Source organism: Mustela erminea, chromosome 19 (genome assembly GCF_009829155.1).
Source record: "Mustela erminea isolate mMusErm1 chromosome 19, mMusErm1.Pri, whole genome shotgun sequence".
Taxonomy (NCBI): Eukaryota; Metazoa; Chordata; class Mammalia; order Carnivora; family Mustelidae; genus Mustela; species Mustela erminea.
In genome coordinates this window covers 8,420,972-8,444,274 of record NC_045632.1, presented here as the reverse complement: position 1 = coordinate 8,444,274, position 23,303 = coordinate 8,420,972, and the positions used below count along the sequence as shown (strand labels likewise).

The 23,303-nt window shown below is 44.6% G+C and overlaps 3 protein-coding genes across 3 annotated transcripts in view; 1 reads left to right on the top strand and 2 right to left on the bottom strand.

The window, feature by feature from the left end:
- LOC116579132 (zinc finger protein 11-like) overlaps positions 1-23,303 on the top strand; it is a 1,039,038-nt gene that overhangs the window by 836,039 nt on the left and 179,696 nt on the right.
- Positions 1-23,303, bottom strand: part of LOC116579165 (putative protein ZNF720) — a 794,777-nt gene that overhangs the window by 673,223 nt on the left and 98,251 nt on the right. The gene's annotated exons all lie outside the window — the stretch shown is intronic.
- Positions 1,745-9,017, bottom strand: LOC116579167 (putative protein ZNF720). The gene is made up of 5 exons (XM_032324163.1): positions 9,000-9,017; positions 6,984-7,042; positions 2,601-2,727; positions 2,019-2,114; positions 1,745-1,828 (listed from the first exon to the last, which is right to left on the bottom strand). The coding sequence occupies exons 2-5, from the start codon at positions 6,996-6,998 to the stop codon at positions 1,806-1,808; spliced, it is 261 nt and encodes an 86-aa protein (XP_032180054.1). The 5' UTR covers positions 6,999-7,042; positions 9,000-9,017; the 3' UTR covers positions 1,745-1,805.

Below are 23,303 nucleotides of genomic sequence, written 5' to 3'. Positions count from 1 at the left end.
TACTCAAACAGGCGAGCTCCTGCTCAAACAATGAAGAGATGACAGAGCTGAAGGCAAAGAGAGGGGCGGGGATCACTCATTCTAAAGTAGTAACTCCTCTTCCTGAAACTGGGAAATAAAGGAATGCAAACTTGACAAATGCTCCGGACGTGTGTGACAAAACCCATAATTGCCATTATTAGTGTTCTCCTGAAGAAAACAAGTCTATAATCCTGGGCCCCTAGATTGTTTTTGTTTTAGTTTTTTTTTTTTTAAAGATTTTATTTATTTATTTGACAGAGAGATAGATCACAAGTAGGCAGAGAGGCAGGCAGAGAGGCGGGGGGAAGCAGGCTCCCCGCTGAGCAGAGAGCCCAATGCGGGGCTCGATCACAGGACCCTGAGATCACGACCCAAGCCCAAGGCAGAGGCTTAACCCACTGAGCCACCCAGGCGCCCCTGTTTTTGTTTTTTTTTTTTTTAATTCCCAAATACTACTCCAAGATCACAACACATTCAAAGAAAAAGAAAACTATGTTCCAATCAGAGGAACAAAACAAATCTCCAAAACTGGCCCTAAGTTAATAAAGGCCCATACATAGCAAAAACAAAACAAAACAAAACAAACAAACAAACAAAAACCCCAAACTGAACCAAACCAAAACCAGACCAAACCAAAAACAAAATGACAACAACAACAACAAAACTGAAAGCACTTCAAATTATGATGATAAAGCCAGATGAGATCCTAAAGTTCTCCGCTAAACATAAGTATTTAGACAGTTATACAAACCTGTAGTGTTGGAATTACCTAGGTCACATTTATTTCTGCCACAGAATTTTGTCTTTACAAAAGTATAAAAATCACTCATGTACATCATAAACTACACAAGCTTTGTTTTACCTCTAAGTTGTTTTAAGGAATCTCTAAGGTAACCACAATGAAAATACTCACAGAAGACACAAAAGTTAATGAGGAAGGTACCAAGGCACATCATAGTGTAATATAATTAAAGATAAAATAAATCTTTCTTATTTCCTACCAAAACATGATACACAGGTATAAGGTGTTTCAAAAGTACTTTTAGAAACTCTTTTCTCTCATGACAAAAGAAAACAATTCACCCACAAATACATGATGAAATTAATTCTATGTTGATGACAACTCACCTAGACATAGTATAACATTCACTCACCACTCCCCAGGGAGAGAAATTAACAGTAGGAATCAGAGCATGCATGAATGAAACACAAACACAATCAAATACACATAGTTTTATTGGCAAAAAGCATAAAGTTTATCCTTTTTTGACTTACATAGTGAGACCTTCTTAAAGGTTCCAAGTTCTGAGTTCTAAATGTGCTAGTCCCCCAATAACATTCTTTATGTGAGAAGGCTAGGAAACAGAGACATTGCATTATTTCACCATTGAGGAATGAACAGAGAGAAGAAATAGAACTGCACATTGTCTCATTTTGGGGAGGTGGCTTGTTATCTGATGCAGTTACTAAATGTCAGTTTTGTAATAATAAGATTAAAGTCTCTGTAACATTAGAAAGCATAAGCCAGAAAACATTAGAAATCTGTCTCCAGTATTCTTGGAATTTCTGCACCAAAACCCAGTGTGTATACAACTACCCTGACCTACTTGTCTCATGATGAAAGCCAGAACTGACAAAGGCCATAGCATATGGTCCTCAGAAACAGGATGCCTTCCCCAGGGCCCTCAAAGCAATGGAGAAGCTCTCAGGCTGAGGCGGGGAGGGGGGAGGGCTTCCCCCTCCAAGGAGAGTCTCCTGGCCCTTCCTGTGGATGTGGCAGACCATCACTGGAGCTGAAGGAGAATCCCTATAGGATGCAAGAACTTGATAATGTGGGAGAGTAGATATCCCTCTGGGAGCATGAGAGAAATAAAACCGGGCATGTCTCCAACTGATTTTCATTCAAGGACAGCTAGTGGCACCATAGCTTAAGGTCTATGTTCCTCCTTCAGACTTGGGCCTCCCTTCTGTCATCTGCCTCATTTATCCTCACCTACCTGGATGGAAGCCTATGGTTTCCTTTCTCTTCATATCCCAGAGCTGCTTCTCTTGCTCCAAAAAAGTGATCAGGCCTGGCTTTGACACATTGAGACCTGTTTACGAGCGAAAAGGAAAATGAGTATAGCCAGAGATTCTAACTTTCCATCCGGATTGTGTTCAGCACAGAAGAGGGGATATTGTACAATTCTAGAAAATGGTTTCCCAAAAGCTGTTGCCCAACAGTCCCTTTAGAACACAGAGGCGGCATTTCCAATGTTCACATCCTGACTTGCACTTCCAAGAAATAGACATAGTAAGAAAGGGAAATTTCAGTTTAACATGTGAGCCGCACCATCTCTGCCACTAAGTGTTTAGAATTGCAACTCATCTACAGAAGTGGGGGTATTACCTTGAGAAGCTAAAGATGAAAAGGACACATGATGATGGCTTTTCTCTACATGTACAAACCCCTCCGCACTCCCCTCTCTGTCTGGATCTGAATTCCAGTTATTCAAACAGGAATTGTCCAAGAGACAATCTTCACAGGAAGCAGAAAACCCAGAGTGTGGTTTGGGGAATCTAGAAGGAGTCTTTCTCACCCAAGAAGCAGAGGTGTCCGTAGTTCTCCAACATCACATCCCTGTACAGTTGCCGCTGAGTGTGGGTCAGGCATCCCCACTCCTCCTGAGAGAGTTCTATGGCCACATCCCTGAAGGCCAGCTGTCCCTGCAATAAATACCACAGTCACCAAGTGGCCATTGACACACTTCACGATGGTCCCTAACATGAAAGTGGGAGTTAATGTCACCAGCTAAACCCAAGACCTGACTTTCCCTGCTCCAGAACATGAGTGTGGAATAAAAGAAAAACCCATGAGACAGAGGGCAGTACTGATTGACAACCTCCACTCCGAGAAGTCAACCCTACCAACTACAGAGAGGTGAGAGCGCTCTTTGTCCAGTGCACACTGCTGGCATGCAGGAGAAGAACCAATATTCCAGAAGGAATCATGAGATATTTCTGATGTGAAATCTTGGGGTGCAGGAGTGAATGATGAAGAAACAATTCCTGAAATGTCTTTGGTGTCAAAGCTGTGGTCTTCCTGATGATGCACAGGCACAGGCCCCATGGGTCAGAGATGCTGCACTGGGGTGTGAGCCGGAACTCAGTCTGCACTAAAATGGTAAGTGGCTCAGGAGCACAGCCATCATGAAGGAAGCTGAAAGCAAGGTTCCAGGACCTTGAGGGCCCAGCTGGTGTGATGATGAGTAGTAGTAAGTGACTAGTGTAAGTGACTACTTACTACTAGTAAGTAGTAAGTGACTACTGTTGAGTGAAACCTTGGATGGAGGACCCTGTAGATCTGTATCAGTGGGGGACATGCATGGAGCATGATGGCCAACATGCATTTGGGGGAAAGAGATAAAGAAGATTCCAAAAGGATTTTCTTATGTTAAGGAGGACTCTCAGAATCCTGGAACTCTGGTTACTGAGAAACTAAGGTTGCTTTTCTCCTCTAATTAAACATCAACATGAAGGCAGTTGTGAATTCCAGGAAGAATGTCCTACTCTGCCTACTCAGGTATTTACCAATGGCGCCGAGTGGAAGGAAATTTAATGTTATGCACACCTCTTTTGACTTGGTTCTTCTCAGAATCTACGATCAAGGGCACTTGGTTAAGCTTCCACCTTCAGCTCAGGTCCCATTTCCAGGGACCTGGGATGGAGCCCCACATGTTCTCCCCGCTCTGCGGGGAGTCTACTCCTCCCTGTCCCGCTCCACCACTGCTCATGTGCGCTCTCAGCCTCTCTCTCTCTCCAATAATAATTCTTTTTTTTTAAAGATTTTATTTATTTAACAGACAGAGATCACAAGTAGTCGGAGAGGCAGACAGAGAGGAGGAAGCAGGTTCCCTGCTGAGCAGATTCCAGGACCCTGGGATCATGACCTCAGCCGAAGGCAGAGGCTTTAACCCACTGAGCCACCCAGGCGCCCCTCAAATAATAATTCTTAAAAAAAGAAAAAAGCTGCAAGCAAGAGAAACTCAGATAAAGGCATTTCCAGTTGAATTGTGATGATCTCGGCATACTGCTAAGTACATCCACGTTTCCTTCAAATGACTGGGAGAGAAAATATGAACATAGCAGGGGAATGATCTCGCAAAGAGCAGCAAGACAATAAATCCAGTTCACACCAAGTGTGGAAAGAAAATAATCTCGGTGCCAAGGCACACCCAAGGACACACCATCACTGGTTTTTTTTTTTTTTTTTTTTTTTTTTTTTTTGTGGTCTGGAAACAGGAATTCGAAATAGGAATCTCATTATGAAAACAGAGGATATATATACAGTTCAATCACCTACAGTTTCTGTAGCAGCTGCTTTGAGGCAAGGGGACTTAAGGAAAGGCATGGAGAGCGGGCCCCAGTGACCCCCTTGCTGAACCCAGACAGGCCCATTGGGGACTCCCCTCAAAGGAGGCACAGGCCCAAACTAACCAAGGCTGCGGACAAAGAAGAAGCTGGCACCTTGCACCCCCTCTTCACCCACTCCCCTCCATATGTGTAGCATTCCTCAGGCACCCCTGACTGCCATAAAACGATAAATAGTTAACTTGCAGGGATCGCAATCCTGCAGAACAGGAATCTCCCTTGCTCTACAAGATGTCCTAGAGACCTAAACAGGGAGGTTACCTTATCAATAGCACAAATTTCCAGAGGCAAATAACTCTCGGTTCCTGAAGCCCTAATGTCTCCCTCCTCACCATAAACTGGAGGAGACTGAGGTAGAAGGGAATGTGAATGATAGCAGGATCATAATGCCCCACTGAGAATCCCCCAATTATCTTGATGTTAATGCCTGACCTAAAGACGACATTGATCAAGCCATAAGGGCAAGGACTCCCCCCGGCACCTTGTAGGCCCTCCCTAGCATGTGAGAACTCTGTCGAAATCTCCCATTCCTTCACCACCTCCCCCCCAACCGTGGGGTATATAACATGCCTACCCTCACAACCCGGGGCAGCAGCTCTTCCTGCCCACGGGTCCTGTCCCTGTGCTTTAATAAACCACCATTTTGCACCAATGACATCTTAAGAATTCTTTCTTTAGTCGTCGGCTCCGAACCTCCTCACCCCACCGAACCTGACTTAGGTTCTGGGACTTCATCACAATGAGCTACTGACAACCAGGGACAGTGCCCAGAAGAGGGAAACTTCCATGAGCCCCCTAATTCCTCACCTTCCCACACTAAAAAGAGCCCCCACCACACCCACTGCTCCTTGCACAGAGCCTCTCTCTCCTCTGCCACCTGCCTCCTGCCTCCCGCAGGATATTCTGTGAACTGCAAAGAGCGTGGTTCTTACTCAGGTGAACTCTCCAAGCCCACGTGACTTCCTCCACCCCAATCATGGACCCGGGTTCGGGGGCCCCCACCTGACCAGCAGAGACACCACATTTAGACAACAGAGTCTCCATGTCCCCTATGAGGCAGCATAATCTTAATTACAGATTCATTTACACTTTAGTGCAAGGGCCAGGGAGAGGGAGAGGAACAGAATCTCAAGGGGGTTCCCAGCTGAGCCTGCAGCCAAAGAAAGAGCTCATCCCAGTGATGAGGAAGCAGGAGGCTGGCTGAGGACAAAGTAAAAGCTGGCACCTTGTACCCCCTCTCCACCCACTCCCCTCAGTAATATGTGTGACATTCCTCAGGCACCTCTGGCTGCCCTAAAAGAAAAACACATTGTTAACTTGCAGAGATCACAGTCCTGCAAGACAGGAATCTCCCTTGGTTTACCAATGTCCTAGAGATTTACAACAAAGAAGCTATCTAACAATAGCACAATTTCCAGAGGCCAATAACTCAGTTCCTCAAGCCCTAAATAAAGTTAAATTTCTTCTAAACCCAAATCTCACCAACAAGGACACTTGATAGGAGAAATGTGAAACTTTAGATCTCCAAGATAGTGTCAAGAATCATTCCCAAGCATATGGCCCACTGATATACATCTAAAGGGTCTCACAAGAAGATTTTTACTACTAGTAATGAATAACACTTCTCCCAACAATAGCTAGCCCCTCAAGGTCCTGGAGACCTTGCTTCCAAAATTCCTTAGAGACTAACATCACCCCCTTTACCTCACCTTCCCCCAACCGCAGGGTACATAACCTGCCATCCCTCACAACCTGGTGCAGCATCTCCGTCTGCCCATGGGTCCTATCCCCGTGCTCTAATAAACCACCTTTTTGCACCAAAGACATCTTAAGAATTCTTTCTTAGCCATCGGCTCCAAACCTCACCCCACTAAACCTCACCTAGGTTCAAGAACTTCATCACCAGGACCCTGAGATTGTGGCCCGGGGGGGAAATCAACAGTCTTGAGGCTTAACTGACTGAACGCCCAGGTTCCCCTCTAGTGTAATTTAACTAATATATTTTACATAAAATACCTACTTCACATTCTAAAGAGCAAGTCTCAAGAACTCCCCCTTCCCACACTTTCTCTCAGAGAACATCTAGAGTTATTCTGGACACAAATCCATTGAGGTTATTTCTTGATTTCCTGTCCCCTGGGCTACACAGCGCTGAGAAAAGCAAGCACACAGGGCCTAAAGGAGAAAGGTTTTCCCTCACTGATCGCCCTGGACCAGACCTCAGCAGCAGCAGGAATCTCAGACTGAAGCCCCCCGCCCACATGCGTCTATCACTCAGAAACTATTTTCAGTGCTTCCAGGACTTTAACTCCCAGTGACAGCTGCTGCTGTCCTATTGTAAGGCAGGTTGGAGACTTAGGAGAGAAGGCTCCGGGATACAGGGGAGAAGGGTTCTGAAGACCTGGCCTTGAGGATCATTTCTGGAAAGATCTTCAGATCAGGTGAAAACAGAAGGGAGAAACATCAGAACTACAGGTACCAACATTTGCAATTTCTAAAAGGAATTTCAGGAGGAAAACATGACATGGCCTCTCCTGGGACACCAGGCTTACCTGAGAACTGGCCATTTCTCCTTTCCTTTCGTCCTCTGGATTTCTTTCCCACAAGGTATCTGTGGAGAAATCACAGCAGCATCGGGGGAAATACCCTTAAGGCCACCAACAGAGCTTGTGCATCTGGAAACTGTTCTAGGACCAGGCTGGATCCTGGCCAAGGAACTGTGCAGCCCTGGGAGACCTTGCGGATTGGAGTTAACTTAACACCAGCGGGCACAGAGGAGGGTGACCGTTCTCCCAGGGTCTGAGCCCTGGGCACAAAGAGGGGAGCTTAAGCACTTTTACTTCTGCATCTGTGCTATTCTTGTGGTCATGACCGGCAGGACAGGGGGTGGCGGGGGGAGGGGGGGCCCCCCCCCCCCTGGAATGGGCCCGGGGCCGGAACTGGGATTCCCTGCTGGATGGGTCAGCCTCCTGAGAGCACGGATTTCTCTTATCAAAACTGCTTCCCAGGAGGCAGGACACTGAAACGCAGAAATGACCCAAATTCCTAGTCCTTTGTGTCAGGAGCTATTCAAATGAGCTCCTACCGCGAGACTAATCTTTGGCTTTTCCTTCTCAGCTTTCAGGGGGCCTCGCCTCCCCCCAAATGCCCACAAATTCAGCTTCAGCCAAGGAACAGGGTGCTCCATGGGCCTCACCTTCCCAGACTCACGCAGCAGAGACCTGGTTACCTCCCCGTGGACCAAAGCCTGCTCTCCACTCTCAGAAAAAAAAATTAAAAACATAAAGAAATAACCTCACACCCTGGCCTCACTGAGGATCTCCTGCCGCCCTTAAGTAACACTACACTGTGGTTTCCATCAAATGGATGGACAGACTCTGAGGGGGAGGGGCAGCAGGTAAGATTCTTCTTGAAATTGCACAGGTGATTGTTATGCCCGAGTATTCACACCTGAGAGACCACCAAGGACACCGATGCAATCGCATGAGGGATTATTTGACATGCTTAAGCTTGGGCCCAAGTATACCCCACACAGCCGAGTAGGGACTTGGACGCTGAACCAGTTCCAGAGTTTTTAAAGGCAGAGTAGGGGTGGACTCGGTGGTGGGTGAGGACAAAGGGGATGTTCAGAAGGGCTATCAGGGTAAAGAAGACTGTCAGGATATTGGAGGCCTCAATATTACCAAGCCAAGGCCATTTTCTTCTCTAATGAGGCACTAACATGAAGACAACTGGGAGTTTCATGGTGGTGATGAGGGAGCACGAGGCTGACTAAAGACAAAGCAAAAGCTGGCACCTTGCACCCCCTCTCCATCGGCTCCCCCTCAGTCATAAGTGTTACATTCCTCAGGCAGCCCTGACTGCCATGAACAATAAGCAAATAGTTAACCTGCAGAGCTCACAATCCTGCAAGACAGGAGTCTCCCTTGGCTTACAAATGTCCTAAATCTCACTAACAAAGACAATTGATAGCAGGATTATGACATCACACCAAAAAGTCTCCCAACTATCTTGATGTTAATGGCTGGCCTAAAGACTTTGATCAAGCCACAAGGGCAAGGCCTCCAGTAGGCCTCAGGAATCCTCGCACCTTGTAGGCCCTCTTTAGCATATGAAACCTTCCTTCCCCTCACCTTCCCCCAACCGCTGGGTACAGAACCTGCCATCCCTCACAACCCGGGGCAGCTGCATCTCCGCCTGCCCACGGGTCCTGTCCCCGAGCTTTAATAAACCACCTTTTTGCACCAGAGACGTCTAAGAATTCTTTCTTAGCTGTCAGCTCCGAACCTCACCCCACCGAACCTGACTTAGGTTCTGGGACTTCATCAGTGGAATGTCACATTCCTCTTATCAAGAGTCCTTGTTAGTGAGATTTAGGCTTAGAAGAAACTTAACTTTCTTTGCTGTAAATCCCTAGGACATTTGTAAACCGACGGAGATTCTGGTCTTGCAGGATTGTGATTTCTGCAAGTTAAGCTTTTGTTCACACATACTGTCGAGGGGAGCAGAGCAGGTGGAGAGTGGGTGCAAGGAGCCAGCTTTTGCTTTGTCAAGATGGCTGTACTTACCTCAGGGCTAGACCCGAGGTGGGTACAGTCTTGTTTTTCTTGGTCTCCACAGTGATGCTATTGGGAAGCAGCTGGGAAGGAGAGCATGCAAAGCAGGGAAACCAAGGCTGTGGATGTGACCACATTTAACTCCATGGCTTCTCCAGTGATCAGTCTGGAGACTGACACCTCCTCCATCTTTCTGCCACACAGAGGGAAGCACCCTTACAAGTGATGTCTTCCCTTATCAGTGCAAAGTCTCTCACAAAGGGAAACATTCTGGGTTTCAGATCTTTTCCTTTACCCTTTCTTTAAAATACCAGCGTAATATAATCCTTAGGCCAAAGATATATTTTAGGGGGACAAAATGCTCCCCTTATTATGTAAATATTTATTTTCATATATAACTCCAAAACAGTATTCCAAACTGAATGTACTTTTACCATACCATCAGCAATATAGGAGAATTCGGATTCCTCAACATTCTCCATGAAATCTCATCTTTTAGCCTTTTTTTGTTATTTTACCCATTCTAAAAAATACCAAAAAGTTTCTCACTGGAACATATGAAGTGGTCTTCCTACAGTTGTCCTGGTGACTCAAATGGAAATCACTTCAGAACATCAAGCTGAACAGAAATGAAAATGGCTGCATTAATGCTTCAGGGAGACTCCAGTTCAAACTAAATGACACTTTGCCTCTCCCCTCCAAACCTCCCCTCTGCAAACCTCCCTTCTCCCCTTCTCAGCCCATCTTTGTTTCAGGAACCTGGTTCCGCCCTGACAACATGGTGAACAGGGCGGGAAGCATAGACAAAATTCCTGCGGAAACTGGTGACATTCTCTATTGCCCTACAAACCCCAGTTCCTTCCTCCGGATGCACTGCAGGTTTGCCGGCCGGACCTGCTGAGGTCTCCTTCACCGGCGAAGCGATGAAGCTGCTGTTCCTCTTGTTCCCCAGCTCCGTGTTCACATTAGATTTGGGGTCTAAAATGTGGAGGTCGGGTCATACAACAGAAGTGAATTTAGGAGAGGAAAACTTGGTTTTCTAGCTCCATTCTGAGTTCTTTGGCCTGTTAGTAATGAAAATGATGTAAGACAGTTTAAGGATAATAAAAAAAAAATCTTAATTATGGGAAGTGGAAGGACATGAAGCTAGAGACAGGTGACTGGAGCTTCTGTGCCACTGTGACAGGACGAGGAGGGAGGATATAGAATTTCAAACAGGGGACATATATTCGCAGGAAATAGGAAATGCATATCCAATAACGGTTTGCCAATCCGTTGGGGAAACTTTCCACGATCTTAAAAGTTTAATGTCTGGTATCAACTCTCTGTAGAAAAGACATTAGGGCTCAAAAACGATGGCCAAGAAAGAATTCTCAATCTGTCTCTGGTGCAAAAAAACAAAAAAACAAAAACAAAAACAAAACTTTACTAAAGTCAGAAGACAGGACCTGTGGGCAGAAAGGGCAGAAAGAGCTGCCCTGGGGTCATGAGAAGTGGCTCATTATATACTTTCATGTGGAAGGTTGTTACAGATAGCTTAAGCCTCCCAGGTATTTTGGAAACAAGGTTTCCAACACCTTGAGGGAGCTAGCTGTGGTTAGGAAAGCGTCTTTATTACTGCTTAGTAAAATCTCAGTCATGAGACCCAAAAGATTTATATCCACGGGCCATAAGCTTGGAGGATGAAGGCAAACATGTATTTTGTGGGGCAGATATAACAGAAGCTTCCAAAGGAGTTTTTATATGTTAAAGGAGACTTACAGGATTCCAATCCTGGGGTTGGTTTAAAATTGCCTATTGCCCTTGGCAAAATATTAAGCAAGGAGTTGAGTTCCTGGAGGAAGGTCACTCTGCCTGTTTCAAGAACTCCTCAGTGGGCTGTTGATTTTAAGGAAGTGCAATAAATTTTCTTCTGCCTTTGTTACCAACATTATTCCCCACCACCCAGAACAGTTTCTACCTTAAATTATCACAAACTTGGCCTACATAAGCTCAGCAAGAATAATGACTCATCATAAACATCTTTTAGAATCTGCTTTGCTGGAACTTCTTAGAAGGAATCGCCTAAAGGAGGACATAGTCATTGGTTGTTTCAAATTTAATCAGCATAGTAACAGGACTCTCATTGGCTCTCCCCATTGCTTGGCCCCTTATTGGTCACCCTGCCGCATATAAGCTAAGGAAGTTGACGAAATAAACGGATGAAGCATTAACACCATACCAGGCTGATTGTCATTCTTGCGGGCCGAGGGCGACAGTATATAGTGGCCCATGCCTCATGACACAGTGCAGCTCTTTCTCCCCCCAATCCTGTCCCCATGCTTTCATAAAACACCTTTTGCACCAGAGACATCTCAAGAAATCTTTTCTTGCCATCGGCTTCAAACCCTAATGTTCTTTCCTACATGGATACCAGAGATTAACAGTTTATATCACAGAGAGTTGCCCACCTGTAACAGACACATGAAAAAGTGTTCATCATCATTAGCCATCAGGGAGAGTCAAGTCAGAACCACATTGGGATACCACCTTACACCAGTTAGAATGGCCAAAATTAGCAAGACAGGAAACAACATGTGCTGGAGAGGATGTGGAGAAAGGGGAGCCCTCTTACACTATTGGTGGGAATGCAAGTTGGTGGCGCCACATTGGAAAGCAGTGTGGAGATTGCTTGAGAAATTAAAAATAGAGCTACCCTAGGACCCTACAATTGCACTCCTGGATATTTACCCCAAAGATACAGATGCAGTGAAAAGAAGGGCCAACTGTACCCCAATGTTCATAGTAGCTATGGCCACAGTCACCAAATGTGCAGAGCTAAGATGACCTTCAACACATGAATGCATGAAGAAGGTATGGTCCATATGTACAATGGAGTATTATGCCTCCATCAGAAAGGATGAATACCCAACTTTTGTATCAGCATGGACAGGACTGGAGAAGATTATGCTGAGTGAACTAAGTCAAGCAGAGAGCACCAATTATGTGGTTTTACTTAATTGCAGAGCATAAGGAAGGACATTAGTAGGAGAACATTAGGAGAAGGAGAGGAGAAGTGAGTTAGAGGAAATTGGACAGGGAGATGAAGCATGAGAGACTGTAGTTTCTGAGAAACAAACTGAGGGTTATGGAGGGGAGGGGGGGGTTGGGTGAGCCTGGTGTTGTGTATTAAGGAGGGCATGTATTGCATGGAGCAGTGGGTTTGGTGCATAAAGAATGAATCTTGGAATACTGAAAAAAAAAAAATAATAAAACTGCAAAAAAAAAAAAAAAAAAAAGAAAAGAAAAAGAAGAGTTGCCTTCCTTGAGGACAAACATTGTTTGATAAATATTTCATCTTTCCTTTCTCCTCTGAATATAATCCCCTCTTTGGAAATTCTAAATCCATCTCCTCCTTCTTAAGTCAGTGACACAGGAGCTTCAATCACCTGTCTTTGTGCCTCATGTCTTTCTCATTCTCATAATTAAGAACTTCATTGTTTTCTCTACTGAAAATGTCTTACATCATTTTAAGTCTTAGACCAGCTGAAGAATTGAGAACAGCACAGGAAAAACAAATTTTCCTCTCCTCACATTCATTCTGTTGTGTGAACTGAACCTCCACACTTCAGCCCCAGAATAGAACGTTCAGACAGAGCCAGGGATCAAGGGCAGCGTTAGCTTCATTGCTTTGCCAGCCAAGGAGGCCTCATCAGGTCAGGGCAGCAAAACCTGTCATCTCCCGAAACTCTGATGGTGGAGAAGGCAGGGCTCGAACTCGGCTCCCAGCCCCAGCCTTGGTTGCCCTGCTTGGCCTGGTCACCTCCCCTGTTCCTTCCCAGCAGGGTCACCTGTGGAGTTTCAGAAAGGGTCTCCTCTGTGGGCCTCCCCTTCAGATTCTGTCAGTTGGTTTTCTGAGAGTGGATTTGCGGCTTTGGTCCTGGGGAGGTGAAAGGGTTTCTGCTCCATAAGTCTGGGAGGGTCGGGGCCCTGCAGCCCGAGGTTCCTATGCTGAAGTTGTGAGTGGCGGTGGCAGGGGACCCTTCCCTCCCCACAAAGCAGGTGAGGTAAACGCAGGGATGGGTGTCCTCCTGGCTGCTCACAGTTTCTGAGCTGCTCCGGACACAGAGGACTGGGAAGTTGGGCCTTTTCTGCATCTCCGAGTCCTGCCCGCAGGCGAGCGGTGTGAGGAGAAGGAGCTCTGTTGCTGGATTTCAGGGCATTTTCTCCTGATGCAGCTGTGATTTACCCCCAGATCCCTCGTGAGGACGGAATCTAGAGGTGGAGGTGAAGGCAGAAATGGCTAGTTCTCAGGTGAGCCTGGTGTCCCCGCGGAGCCGTGTCCTCTGTTTCTCTGCAGAACCTCGCGTTTAGAAGCTGCAGATGTGGATGCCTCGAATCTGGGTGCTTCTCGCTTCTGCGTTCGCCCATTCTTAAGATGTGGTCAGAAGTGATACTCACGGTTAGTTCTTTAGAATGCTTCTCTATGTCCCAGAGCCTTCTGTCCTGTGTCCCCAACCTGGCTTTGGTAGTGCATCAGCCGCTGTCACTTTTATTTAAAGTCCCACGGGGAGTGACAATATTCCATTGGTGGCAGATCCAGAGGGGAAGGTGTTGAGTCTGAGATTCCTGTGGCTGATGAGGTCTGGTCCTGGGATGTCAGGGAGGGATATCATCTCTCATTCGGGCTCCTCTGGATTCTCAATCAGCTGTGTGCAGCCGGGGAATAAAGAAATGCAGACATAAACTCGATGAGTGGAGTCCAGAAAAACTTGGAAACTTCTCACTCTAAGAAAGGGGGTGTGAGTGTCTTCATCTTCAGCACATGAAAGAGATATTCTACTTAAAGTCCACTAATGGAGTGTGCCTGGGGGCTCAGTCAACTAAGGTTGGACTGTTGATTGCAGCTCAGGTCGGGATCCCAGGGTCCTGAACTGGTATCCCTGCTTCTGGCTCTGGGCCCAGAGGGGAGTCCGCTTAAAGATTCTCTCCTTTTCCTGCCCTTACCCATCTCCTCTAAAATATAAATCAGTCTTGGGGATCGAGGGTGGTTCTGTTGGTTAAGAGTCTGCTTTCTGCCTTCAGGTCAGGTCATGATCTTGGGGACCTGACATCCAGCCCCACATCAGGCTCCCAGGTGGGCTGGGATCCTGCTTCTTCCTCTGCCTCTGATTTTCTGCCTGTTTGTGGTCTCTCTCTTGCTCTCTGAAATAAATAACAATAATTTTTTCAAAACTTTACTTATTGTGGCACCTGGGTGGCTCAGTGGATTAAGCCTCTGCCTCCACCTTAGGTCTTGATCTCAGGGTCCTGGGGTCCAGCCCCACATCGGGCTCCCAGGTGGGCAGGGATCCTGCTGCTTCCTCCCCTTCTCCTGTTCTGCCTGCTTGTGCTCTCTCACTTGGCTCTCTTTGAAATAAATACAATCTTTGTAAAAAAAATTTTCTTTATTGGTAAGAAAAAGAGTGAGAGCACAAGTAGGATGTGTTATGGGCAGAGGCAGAAGGCTTCCTGCTGAGCAAAGACACTCCCCCACTGCCCCAATGTAGGAGGCATTCCCAGGACTTTGTGTGTTGGGCTGATGCCCACTGACTGAGCCACCCAGGTGCCCCTATAAATAGAATCTTTAAAGAAGACGAAAATAAAAATAGATCTTAAAAATTCAAAGAAAAGAAACGAGTAAACTAACTATTTGTAGCACAGGGACGCTGTGCTGTCTCAGTGTATTGTCTCTCTCAGTCGCTTGGGGCCCCAGACGAGTGTCCACGATTAGCTCTGAAGTTCGTCCGGCAGCACTGCCGGAATTCCGCTGCGGCAGGACAAAGGTGGTGGAAGTTTCCTGAAGACCTAAGAGATCAGCAGGCAGCGGGGCACAGGAGAGCTTGTCTGCAGGGGGCAGTGTGTGGGGGTTGCTTTTTGGGAGAAGGAAGGTGAGGAGTTCTGGGGAACCTGTGGGACTTGCTCCTTTCTGCTCACTGTACCTGGTTGTCAGAAGCCCATTGGTTCGTTAGGGTCTTGCTAGTTTTGAGGTGGGTCCCCTGCTGGGCCTGTCTGGACTCAGCCAAGGGGACACTGGGACCCTTCCTCCACTCCTTTGCTCAAGCCTCCTTGCCTAAAAGCAGCCTCTACAGATCGTATAGTGATTCACTTGGTTAGGTATATCTACTGTATGTCCAAAATCAGATTTATATTCTGAAATCCTGTTTTCAGCCCAGTGGAAAAAACCAGTGATGATGTGTCCTTTTATGTGCATTAGGCGCTGATAACATTTGTTTCCATTCAGCTGATGGGAACTTCTTTCATTGGCTTGGTGCTGTCTGCCAGATTTTCCCCTGTCATGTACCTATTTTCCCTCCTATTATTTGTAAGGAACATGGGATACTGAGGAATATGCAGGAACTGTCGCATTTCAGATGTAAACTATTCTGTATTTCTCTTGTTGTAGGTTCATTCTTTCTTTCCTTCCTTTTTTTTTTAAGATTTTATTTATTTATTTGACAGAGAGAAATCACAAGTACACGGAGAGGCAGGCAGAGAGAGAGAGGGAAGCAGCCTCCCTCCTGAGCAGAGAGCCCGATGCGGGACTCGATCCCAGGACTCTGAGATCATGACCTGAGCCGAAGGCAGCGGCTCAACCCACTGAGCCACCCAGGCGCCCCTTCCTTCCTTCCTTTTAAATGTTTTCTCAGCTGAGAGAGAGAGTGCTTGAGAGTGATGAAAGGGAAAGAGGTAGAAGCAGATTCCCACTGAGTGGGGAGCTCAACTCAGGGCTCTATCCCAGGAGTTTGAGATCATGACCTGAGCCGAAGGCAGACCCTTAACCAACTAAACTATCTGGATCCCCCTTGCTTTTAGTTTCTGAGAACAAAGTCAGAAGAGGTGTGGATAAGATAAATTGTCCTTCAACTTCCAGTCTGTTGATAAATACCTGAGAAAGGCAGAGTAGGACATTCCTCAGGGAACTCAAAACTGCCTCAAGGTTACTGTTTTGTTGGATGCAAAAAGCAGCCTTAGCCTAACAATAGACCTCCAGGATCCTGTAATTCCTCTTTAACATATGAAAATTGCTTTGAAAACTTGAACTCCATTCCTCAAATGTAGCTCAGGCACCATCCTTCAAGTTTGGGGCCACTGATAGAGATATCTGGAGGGTCTCCAGACTACAGTGTTATTAAACAGTGAGTGGCCTCATCAAAACACCAGCTGGGAGGCCCTGAGGGTCCTGGAAACTTGCTTCCAAATTCCTTAGAATCTCCTGCTATCCCTCACCCCCTCCCCACCTGAAAGCATAAAACCAGCCCTGCTCACATTCCTCTCCACTTGTGTTAGGACCACAGTGTTTGTACCATGGCTATCTCAACAATACTTTCTTCATCATTCACTCCAGAACCCCAATATTTCACATCAAAACATGTCTAGAATTTCTTGACCATTGGCTCCTCTCCCACATTCCAACACTTTGCACTGGGCAAGGAGGGCTGTCACCTCTGTGTAGTCAATAGAGTTGACTTCTGGGAGTGAAAGTTCTCAACCAGGCAGCCCTCTGCCCCATAGGTTTTTCTTTAACTCCACACGCATCTCAGGGAGAAGGAAAGGTTGGATCTGGTTCTAACTGGTGACATTAACTCCAACTTTAATCTTAAGATACATCGTGAACTGTGTCAATGGCCACTTTTGACCGTGGCATTTATTACAGGGACTGCTGACCTTCAGGGATGTGGCCATAGAATTCTCCAAGGATGAGTGGGGATGCCTGACCTCCCACAGTGACAACTGTATGGGGATGTGATGTTGGAGAGCTACAGACACCTCCTCTTCTTGGGTGACGAAGACTCCTTCCAGATTTCCCAAACCCTACTCAGGGTTTTATTCCTTCCCGTGAAGACTGTCTTTTTGGAGATTTCTCTTGGAATGACTAGAATTCAGATCTAGGCAGAAAGGGAAATAAGTAGGGGTTTGTAGATGGAGAGAAAAATCTTCATGGTGTTTCCTTTTCAGCCTTAGCTTCTCCTTCCTCAAGGAAACATTGTTGCTTGTGTAAGTGAGTGGCAGTTCTCAACCTTTAGTGACATAAATGGTGCTGCTCACATCTTAAACTGAAATTTCCCCTTCTTATTATCATGTCTGCTACTTGGAAGTGTAGGTCAGGATGTGAACAATGGAAATTTCTCTTGTGTATTCTTTTTTTTTTAAAGACATTATTTACTTATTTGACAGAGAAGCATGACAGGTAGGCAGAGAAGCAGGCGGAGAGACGGGGGGAAGCAGGCTCCCCACCAAGCAGAGTGCCTGATGTGGGGGTTGATCCCAGGACCCTGAGATCATGACCTAAGCCAAAGGAGGAGGCTTATCACTCTGAGCCACCCAGGTGCCCTGCCTCCTCTGTTTTCTAAAGGGACTGTTGGGGAACAGCTTTTGGGAAACCATTTTCTAAGATTGTACAATATCGTATCTTCTCTCCTGAACACAAGACTGATGGATAGTTAGAATTGGCAGCAATAGTCATTTTCCTTTTTCCTCATAAACAGGTGTCCTTCTGTCAAAACCAGACCTGATAATGTTTTTGGAGCAAGAGAAGCAGCTCTGGGATGGGAACAGAAAGGAGACTGGAAGCTTCCATTCAGGTAGGTGGGAATGAATGAGGCAGATGACAGAGGAGAGGTCCGAGAGGTCCAAGTCTGAAGGAGGAGGGTTGACCTTAAGCAGTGGTTCTAGTAGCTCTCCTTGAATGAATGTCAGTTGGAGACTTGCCTAGTTTAATGTCTCTCTCTTTCCAAGAGAAACAGTCTGCTCTCCAACATTATCAAGTTCTTGTATTCTCTAGGGGTACCCCTTCAGCTCCAGTGATGGTCCATCATGTCCATAGGGAGAGCCAGGAGACTCTCCTTTGAGTGGGAGGACCTTCGTAATCTGAGAGCTTTCTATTCTTGTGAGGGCCCTGGAGAGGTCATCCTATTTCTGAGGACCTGTACGCCATGGCCTTTGTCAGTTCGGGTTTTCATTATGGGACAAGAAAGTCAGGGTAGTTGTATGCACACTGGGGTTTGGTGGGGAAATTCCTGGAACACTGGAGACAGATTTTTAATGTTTTCTGGCTTATGCTTTCTAATGTTATGGAGGCTTTAATCTTAGTCTTAATAAATTGTCATTTATTACCTTATTTTTAAATAATTGCATCATTGTATGATTGTTCTGTGAACTTCTTGTGACTTTGTCATGTGTGTATTCATTTTCTAATTAGTTTTATGAGGTTTATCTTTGAATTTTTTACATCAAATGTCCTGATAGGACATGGGCATGTGCTTTATAAGAAGTGAGTTAGACAATTAGTAATATTCCCATATAGTGTGTTTAAAAATTTCATTTGTTTGAGACAGAGAGAGAGAGAGCGAGAAAGAAAATGAGTACGGAGGGGAAGGGCAAAAGGAGAGGGAGATGCCCAGTCCCTGCTGAGCAGGGAGCCCAGTGTGGGGTTGGATCCCAGTACCCTGAGCTCATGACCTGAACTGAAGGAAGATGCTTAACTGACTGAGCCCCCAGGTACCTCAGATCTCCATGTTTGAAAAATCCTTGTGTTCAGTAATGCAGTGTTGCTTCATGGAAAATTAATCATGAGCTTTTTCTTCTACTTTCCTCAGAATGTATCAGAATTTAATCCCAAATATTAATTTCATATACAGAGTCTCTCCACATATTTTCAACATCTATGATGTTTATTTATTCAGAAATGAAGATGCTCATTTCCTCTGTCTTAACGAAATGGACTATAGGGTTACATTCTGTGGAGGAGAATGAATATATTAATACCATAATACACGTCCTTCAAGCTTTTTAAGTGTTCATAAAGTTTTCATTTACAGCTGTTTATGATTGATTTTAATGAGAATTCTTTATGACATTATAGTCCATGAAGACATGCCAATTAGTTGCTTGTTTTTCATGGGTATATGGACACAGTTAAAAATTATGGTAATATACAAGTTTTCCTTTTCTTTTTTTTTTAATTATTTTTTTATTTTTTATAAACATATATTTTTATCCCCAGGGGTACAGGTCTGTGAATCACCAGGTTTACACACTTCACAGCACTCACCAAAGCACATACCCTCCCCAATGTCCATAATCCCACCCCCTTCTCCCAAACCCCCTCCCCCCAGCAACCCTCAGTTTGTTTTGTGAGATTAAGAGTCACTTAATCTCACAAGTTTTCCTTTTCTGTCATACATCAGTGTTTTATTTAGAATTTTGTGGGTTGAGTTTTCGCTTATTCTGGTTTGGTAATTTCTTTTTTTTTTTTGGTTTGGTAATTTCTTAAGAATGTGCTTCCTTGTCTGGCTCATTCCATGACATTAGCTAGGTGTGGGTTGGGTTTTATCTGTGCAGGTTGTTAGAGGAAGAGAATTTTCAGTTCGGAATATTTTGGCATATTTCAAGACCATGTGAGTATAACAAAAAAGAATGAGCTTTATTCTTTTTGCTGGTGCTGGTAAATTATGTGTATTTTTGTCTTTAGTTTGTATGTCGCACATACATACTATGTCACCCTTACTTTTTTCTCCTTGGTGAGTGGTCAGTGAATGTTGTACCATGTCTACATGAGTTGTCATCCACATAGAATTAATTTCTTCATGAATTTGTGGGTGAATTTTTATTCTCTGCATGAGAGAAAGACTTTTTTGAATTCAGAGTAATTTTCAAACATTTTATACTTATGTATCATATTTTGGTATGAAATACAAAAGATATACTTTGATTAATTGTAGGATTAATACCCATGATATGTCTTGGTACCTTTGTCATTGAGTTATGTATCTTCTATGAGTATTTTCATTGCAGTTACATTAGAGATTTATTAAAACAACTTAGCTCTAAAATGAACCTTTTATTTTTATTTTTTAAATATTTTATTTATTTATTTGACACAGGGAGAGATCACAAGTGCAGAGAGGTAGGCAGGGAGAGAGGGGGAAGCAGGCTCCCCACTGAGCAGAGAGCCTGGGGTGGGTCTCTATCCCAGGACCCTGAGATCCTGAACTGAACTGAAGGCAGAGGCTCAACTGACTGAGCCACCCAGGTGCCCTGAAACAAACCTTTTTAAAAACTCAGTGTCAGTTATATAGAAAACTCTTCTTCCTGTCTCCACCCCTGCAATCCTCCCAACTTTGTTACCGACATCACACATTCTTTTATGTTGTATACTTTATGACCTACATTTGTGATTTTTTTTTTTTCCAAAACAAAGCTCTGAAGCAGAAATAAACGTGACTGGTGTCTCATTACAGCACAGAAGGTTTGTGTAATTGTCTACATATTTATGTTCAGTGGAGAGCTCTGTGTTCTCATGTGTTTGCAGTTTCTGGTTAGAATCCTTTTATGTCATCAAGAAAGACTTCCTTTAATGGTTCTTGTAGGACAGATCTACTGGTAAGATTAGAGGGGTTTTTACTTGGGAATGTCTTTGTTTCCACCTCTGTGGAAAAGAATTTTGCTAGGTAAAGTATTGTTGGTGGCTATTTTTCGATCTTTGAGTACCTGAGTACGTTATGCTGGGCCCTTTCCTGTTCAGACTGCTGAGAATCCTCCTAGTTATTTTCTAGGAGCTCTTGCACAAGATGAAGTGGGTTTGCCGTTGTGTTCCTTTTTAGATTTATTTATTTACAGAAATCATAAGTAGGTGAAGAGGCAGGTAGGGAGGGAAAACAGGCTCCCTGCTGAGCAGAGAGCTGGATTTGGGGCTCCATCCCAGGACCCTGAAATCTTGACCTAGGCCAAAGGCAGGGGCGAGAGATCACAAGTAGTCAGAGAGGCAGGCAGAAGAGAGAGGAAGAAGCAGGCTTCCCGGTGAGCAGAGAGCCTGATGTGGGGCTTGATCCCTGGACCCTGGGATCATGACCTGAGCCGAAGGCAGAGGCTTAATCCACTGAGCCACCCAGGCGCCCCTGTCATTGTGTTTTAAAAGTCTCTCTCCATCTGTGGTGTTTGATGGGTTAATAACAACATGTCATGAGTCGTCCCATTCTTTGTATGAGGTCTGCTGTATATACCATAGTTTTATAAGGAAGTAATTTGAAGAAATAAAATATGAAGGCAATCATAATGAAAAGACATTTACTGTAGTGCACTGGATTTATATCAAGCAAACTCCTCTATGCATAAGTGGACCGTTATTGATGAAAAGCACATTATTCAGTGGTTGGATGTGTTTGTTAGCAGACCTGAAAGGATTCAGGGGCAGATGGATCTCTAGAGAGGGACAGTTATTTTCGTGTGATTTGCTTTTTTTCCTTTGACTCTATTTTATATATGTAGATGGGTTTCCAAAGAAAGCCAGAGTAGCAGAAGTTTCATCAGATAAACTAGCCTTTTATCTTTTGTTTATACTGCTTTGCTGTCAGGGTACTGCTAACCTCACAGAATGGTTTTGAGTGTATTTCTCTATTTCCAAATTAGAAGATTTTCTTTATTACTACGATTTTGATAAGGATAGTCATGAATGGTTTTTGTAAATGTTAGTTTCTTTTTCTTGTCCTGAGCCGTGGCTTACCATCTAACACCCAGGGGTTCTACCTACTGATCGCTAATTGAACAAAGTCACTACAAATGTAATGAGAAGCCACAGCTACACAATTCTCAAGGACTATTGATCAAATTTTACACTGTATGTTTCTCCTCTTGTTTTGTGAGCATAGAAAACACAAGGAGAGTTTTAGGGTTTTGATATGCACAGAATGCAATGTGTCATATTAAGCTAAAAGATAGATTTTGAAGTCCCAGGACTAAGTACGAAGAAGCATGTGTACATACATATGTGTGTGTACCTGTATCTTCAGAAGGAAAAGGAACCTTGGTTCAAACCAGGTCATTTCCAAGTTTGAAAACTGATGATTTCCTAGCAAATAAAGATATTCTAGGGGCGCCTGGGTGGCTCAGTGGGTTAAGCCGCTGCCTTCGGCTTGGGTCATGATCTCAGGGTCCTGGGATCGCGTCCCGCATCGGGCGCTCTGCTCAGCAGGGAGCCTGCTTCCCTCTCTCTCTCTGCCTGCCTCTCCATCTACTTGTGATTTCTCTCTGTCAAATAAATAAATAAAATCTTTAAAAAAAAAAAAAGATATTCTAGATTTGTAATAGAAATAGTTTTTTCTGTATTGTATTGAATTTATGCTTCCTGCATCTCATGTATCTTAGAATCGTCTCTTACATAACTGGGTTTTACTCCTGTAGGATCTACTCTGTTTTCCTTATTCCTGTGTTGACGTGTTGCTTAGCTACCTTAATAGGGATTTTAACAAGAGTTTCCATGGAATGACATGGTATTCAAATTTAATATAAATGTGAGAGCAATTCTCCAGGGGGAATTATAAATTCCTTTAGTTAAATTGAGACATCACTCCTTCCTTTGCAATTGGAGAAGTAAGAGTTCCTTAGTTGTTCTTCTTGTCCCTTCTAGGAAGTGATGTCATCCATGTTGGTCACTTCAGTGTCAGCACTTAAAAACATGTAAAAACATGGAGACTTCATGAATGGTGGTATTTGTTTTTCTTTTTCTTTTTTTTTTTAACATATATTTGAAGGAAATAGATGGAACACGGCTGGGTGCTGACTGGTTGTTCTAACATAAACAGAACACAGTGGTCTGTTAGGAGTGATAGAGCAGCCCAACGGAAGAGATGAAATAGATCTAGGCTGAAACATTGGCCTGAATTCTTCACCTGGGGAGAGGACCCCTGTCCAAGGCTACACTACTGACTCTGAATCTAGAAAGAAAAATTGTACTTCCTTTCTTCCCAAATCCTGTCCAGTTCTTCTGTCTCATCTCTATTTTGGTGATGGAGACATCACAGCTGACTTTCCCTTCTGTGTTCTGTAAACCTCTTTGTCACTGTACTACCCCTCCCACCTAAGCCAGGCAGGCCCTTGCCTACCCTTAGGAGTGGCTTGGAGTTTTCTTTTTTTTTTTTTTAAGATTTTATTTATTTGTCAGAGAGAGAGGGAGAGAGAGCGAGCACAGGCAGACAGAATGGCAGACAGTGGCAGAGGGAGAAGCAGGCTCCCTGCCATGCAAGGAGCCTGATGTGGGACTCGATCCCAGGATGCTGGGATCATGACCTGAGCCAAAGGCAGCTGCTTAACCAACTGAGCCACCAAGGCATCCCTGCTTGAAGTTTTCTAATGCCACTGTAAATGGTTGATAACAGGATCACGTGAGGCTGTATGTTTTAAATACAATGTTGTCACCACTGCACTGGAAGAGAATAAAAAATCCATCACTGGGCAAAAGGATTAGTTTAGGCATTTGGCACTGGAAGTTGTGAAGACAGATAAAACATGATGTTGTGA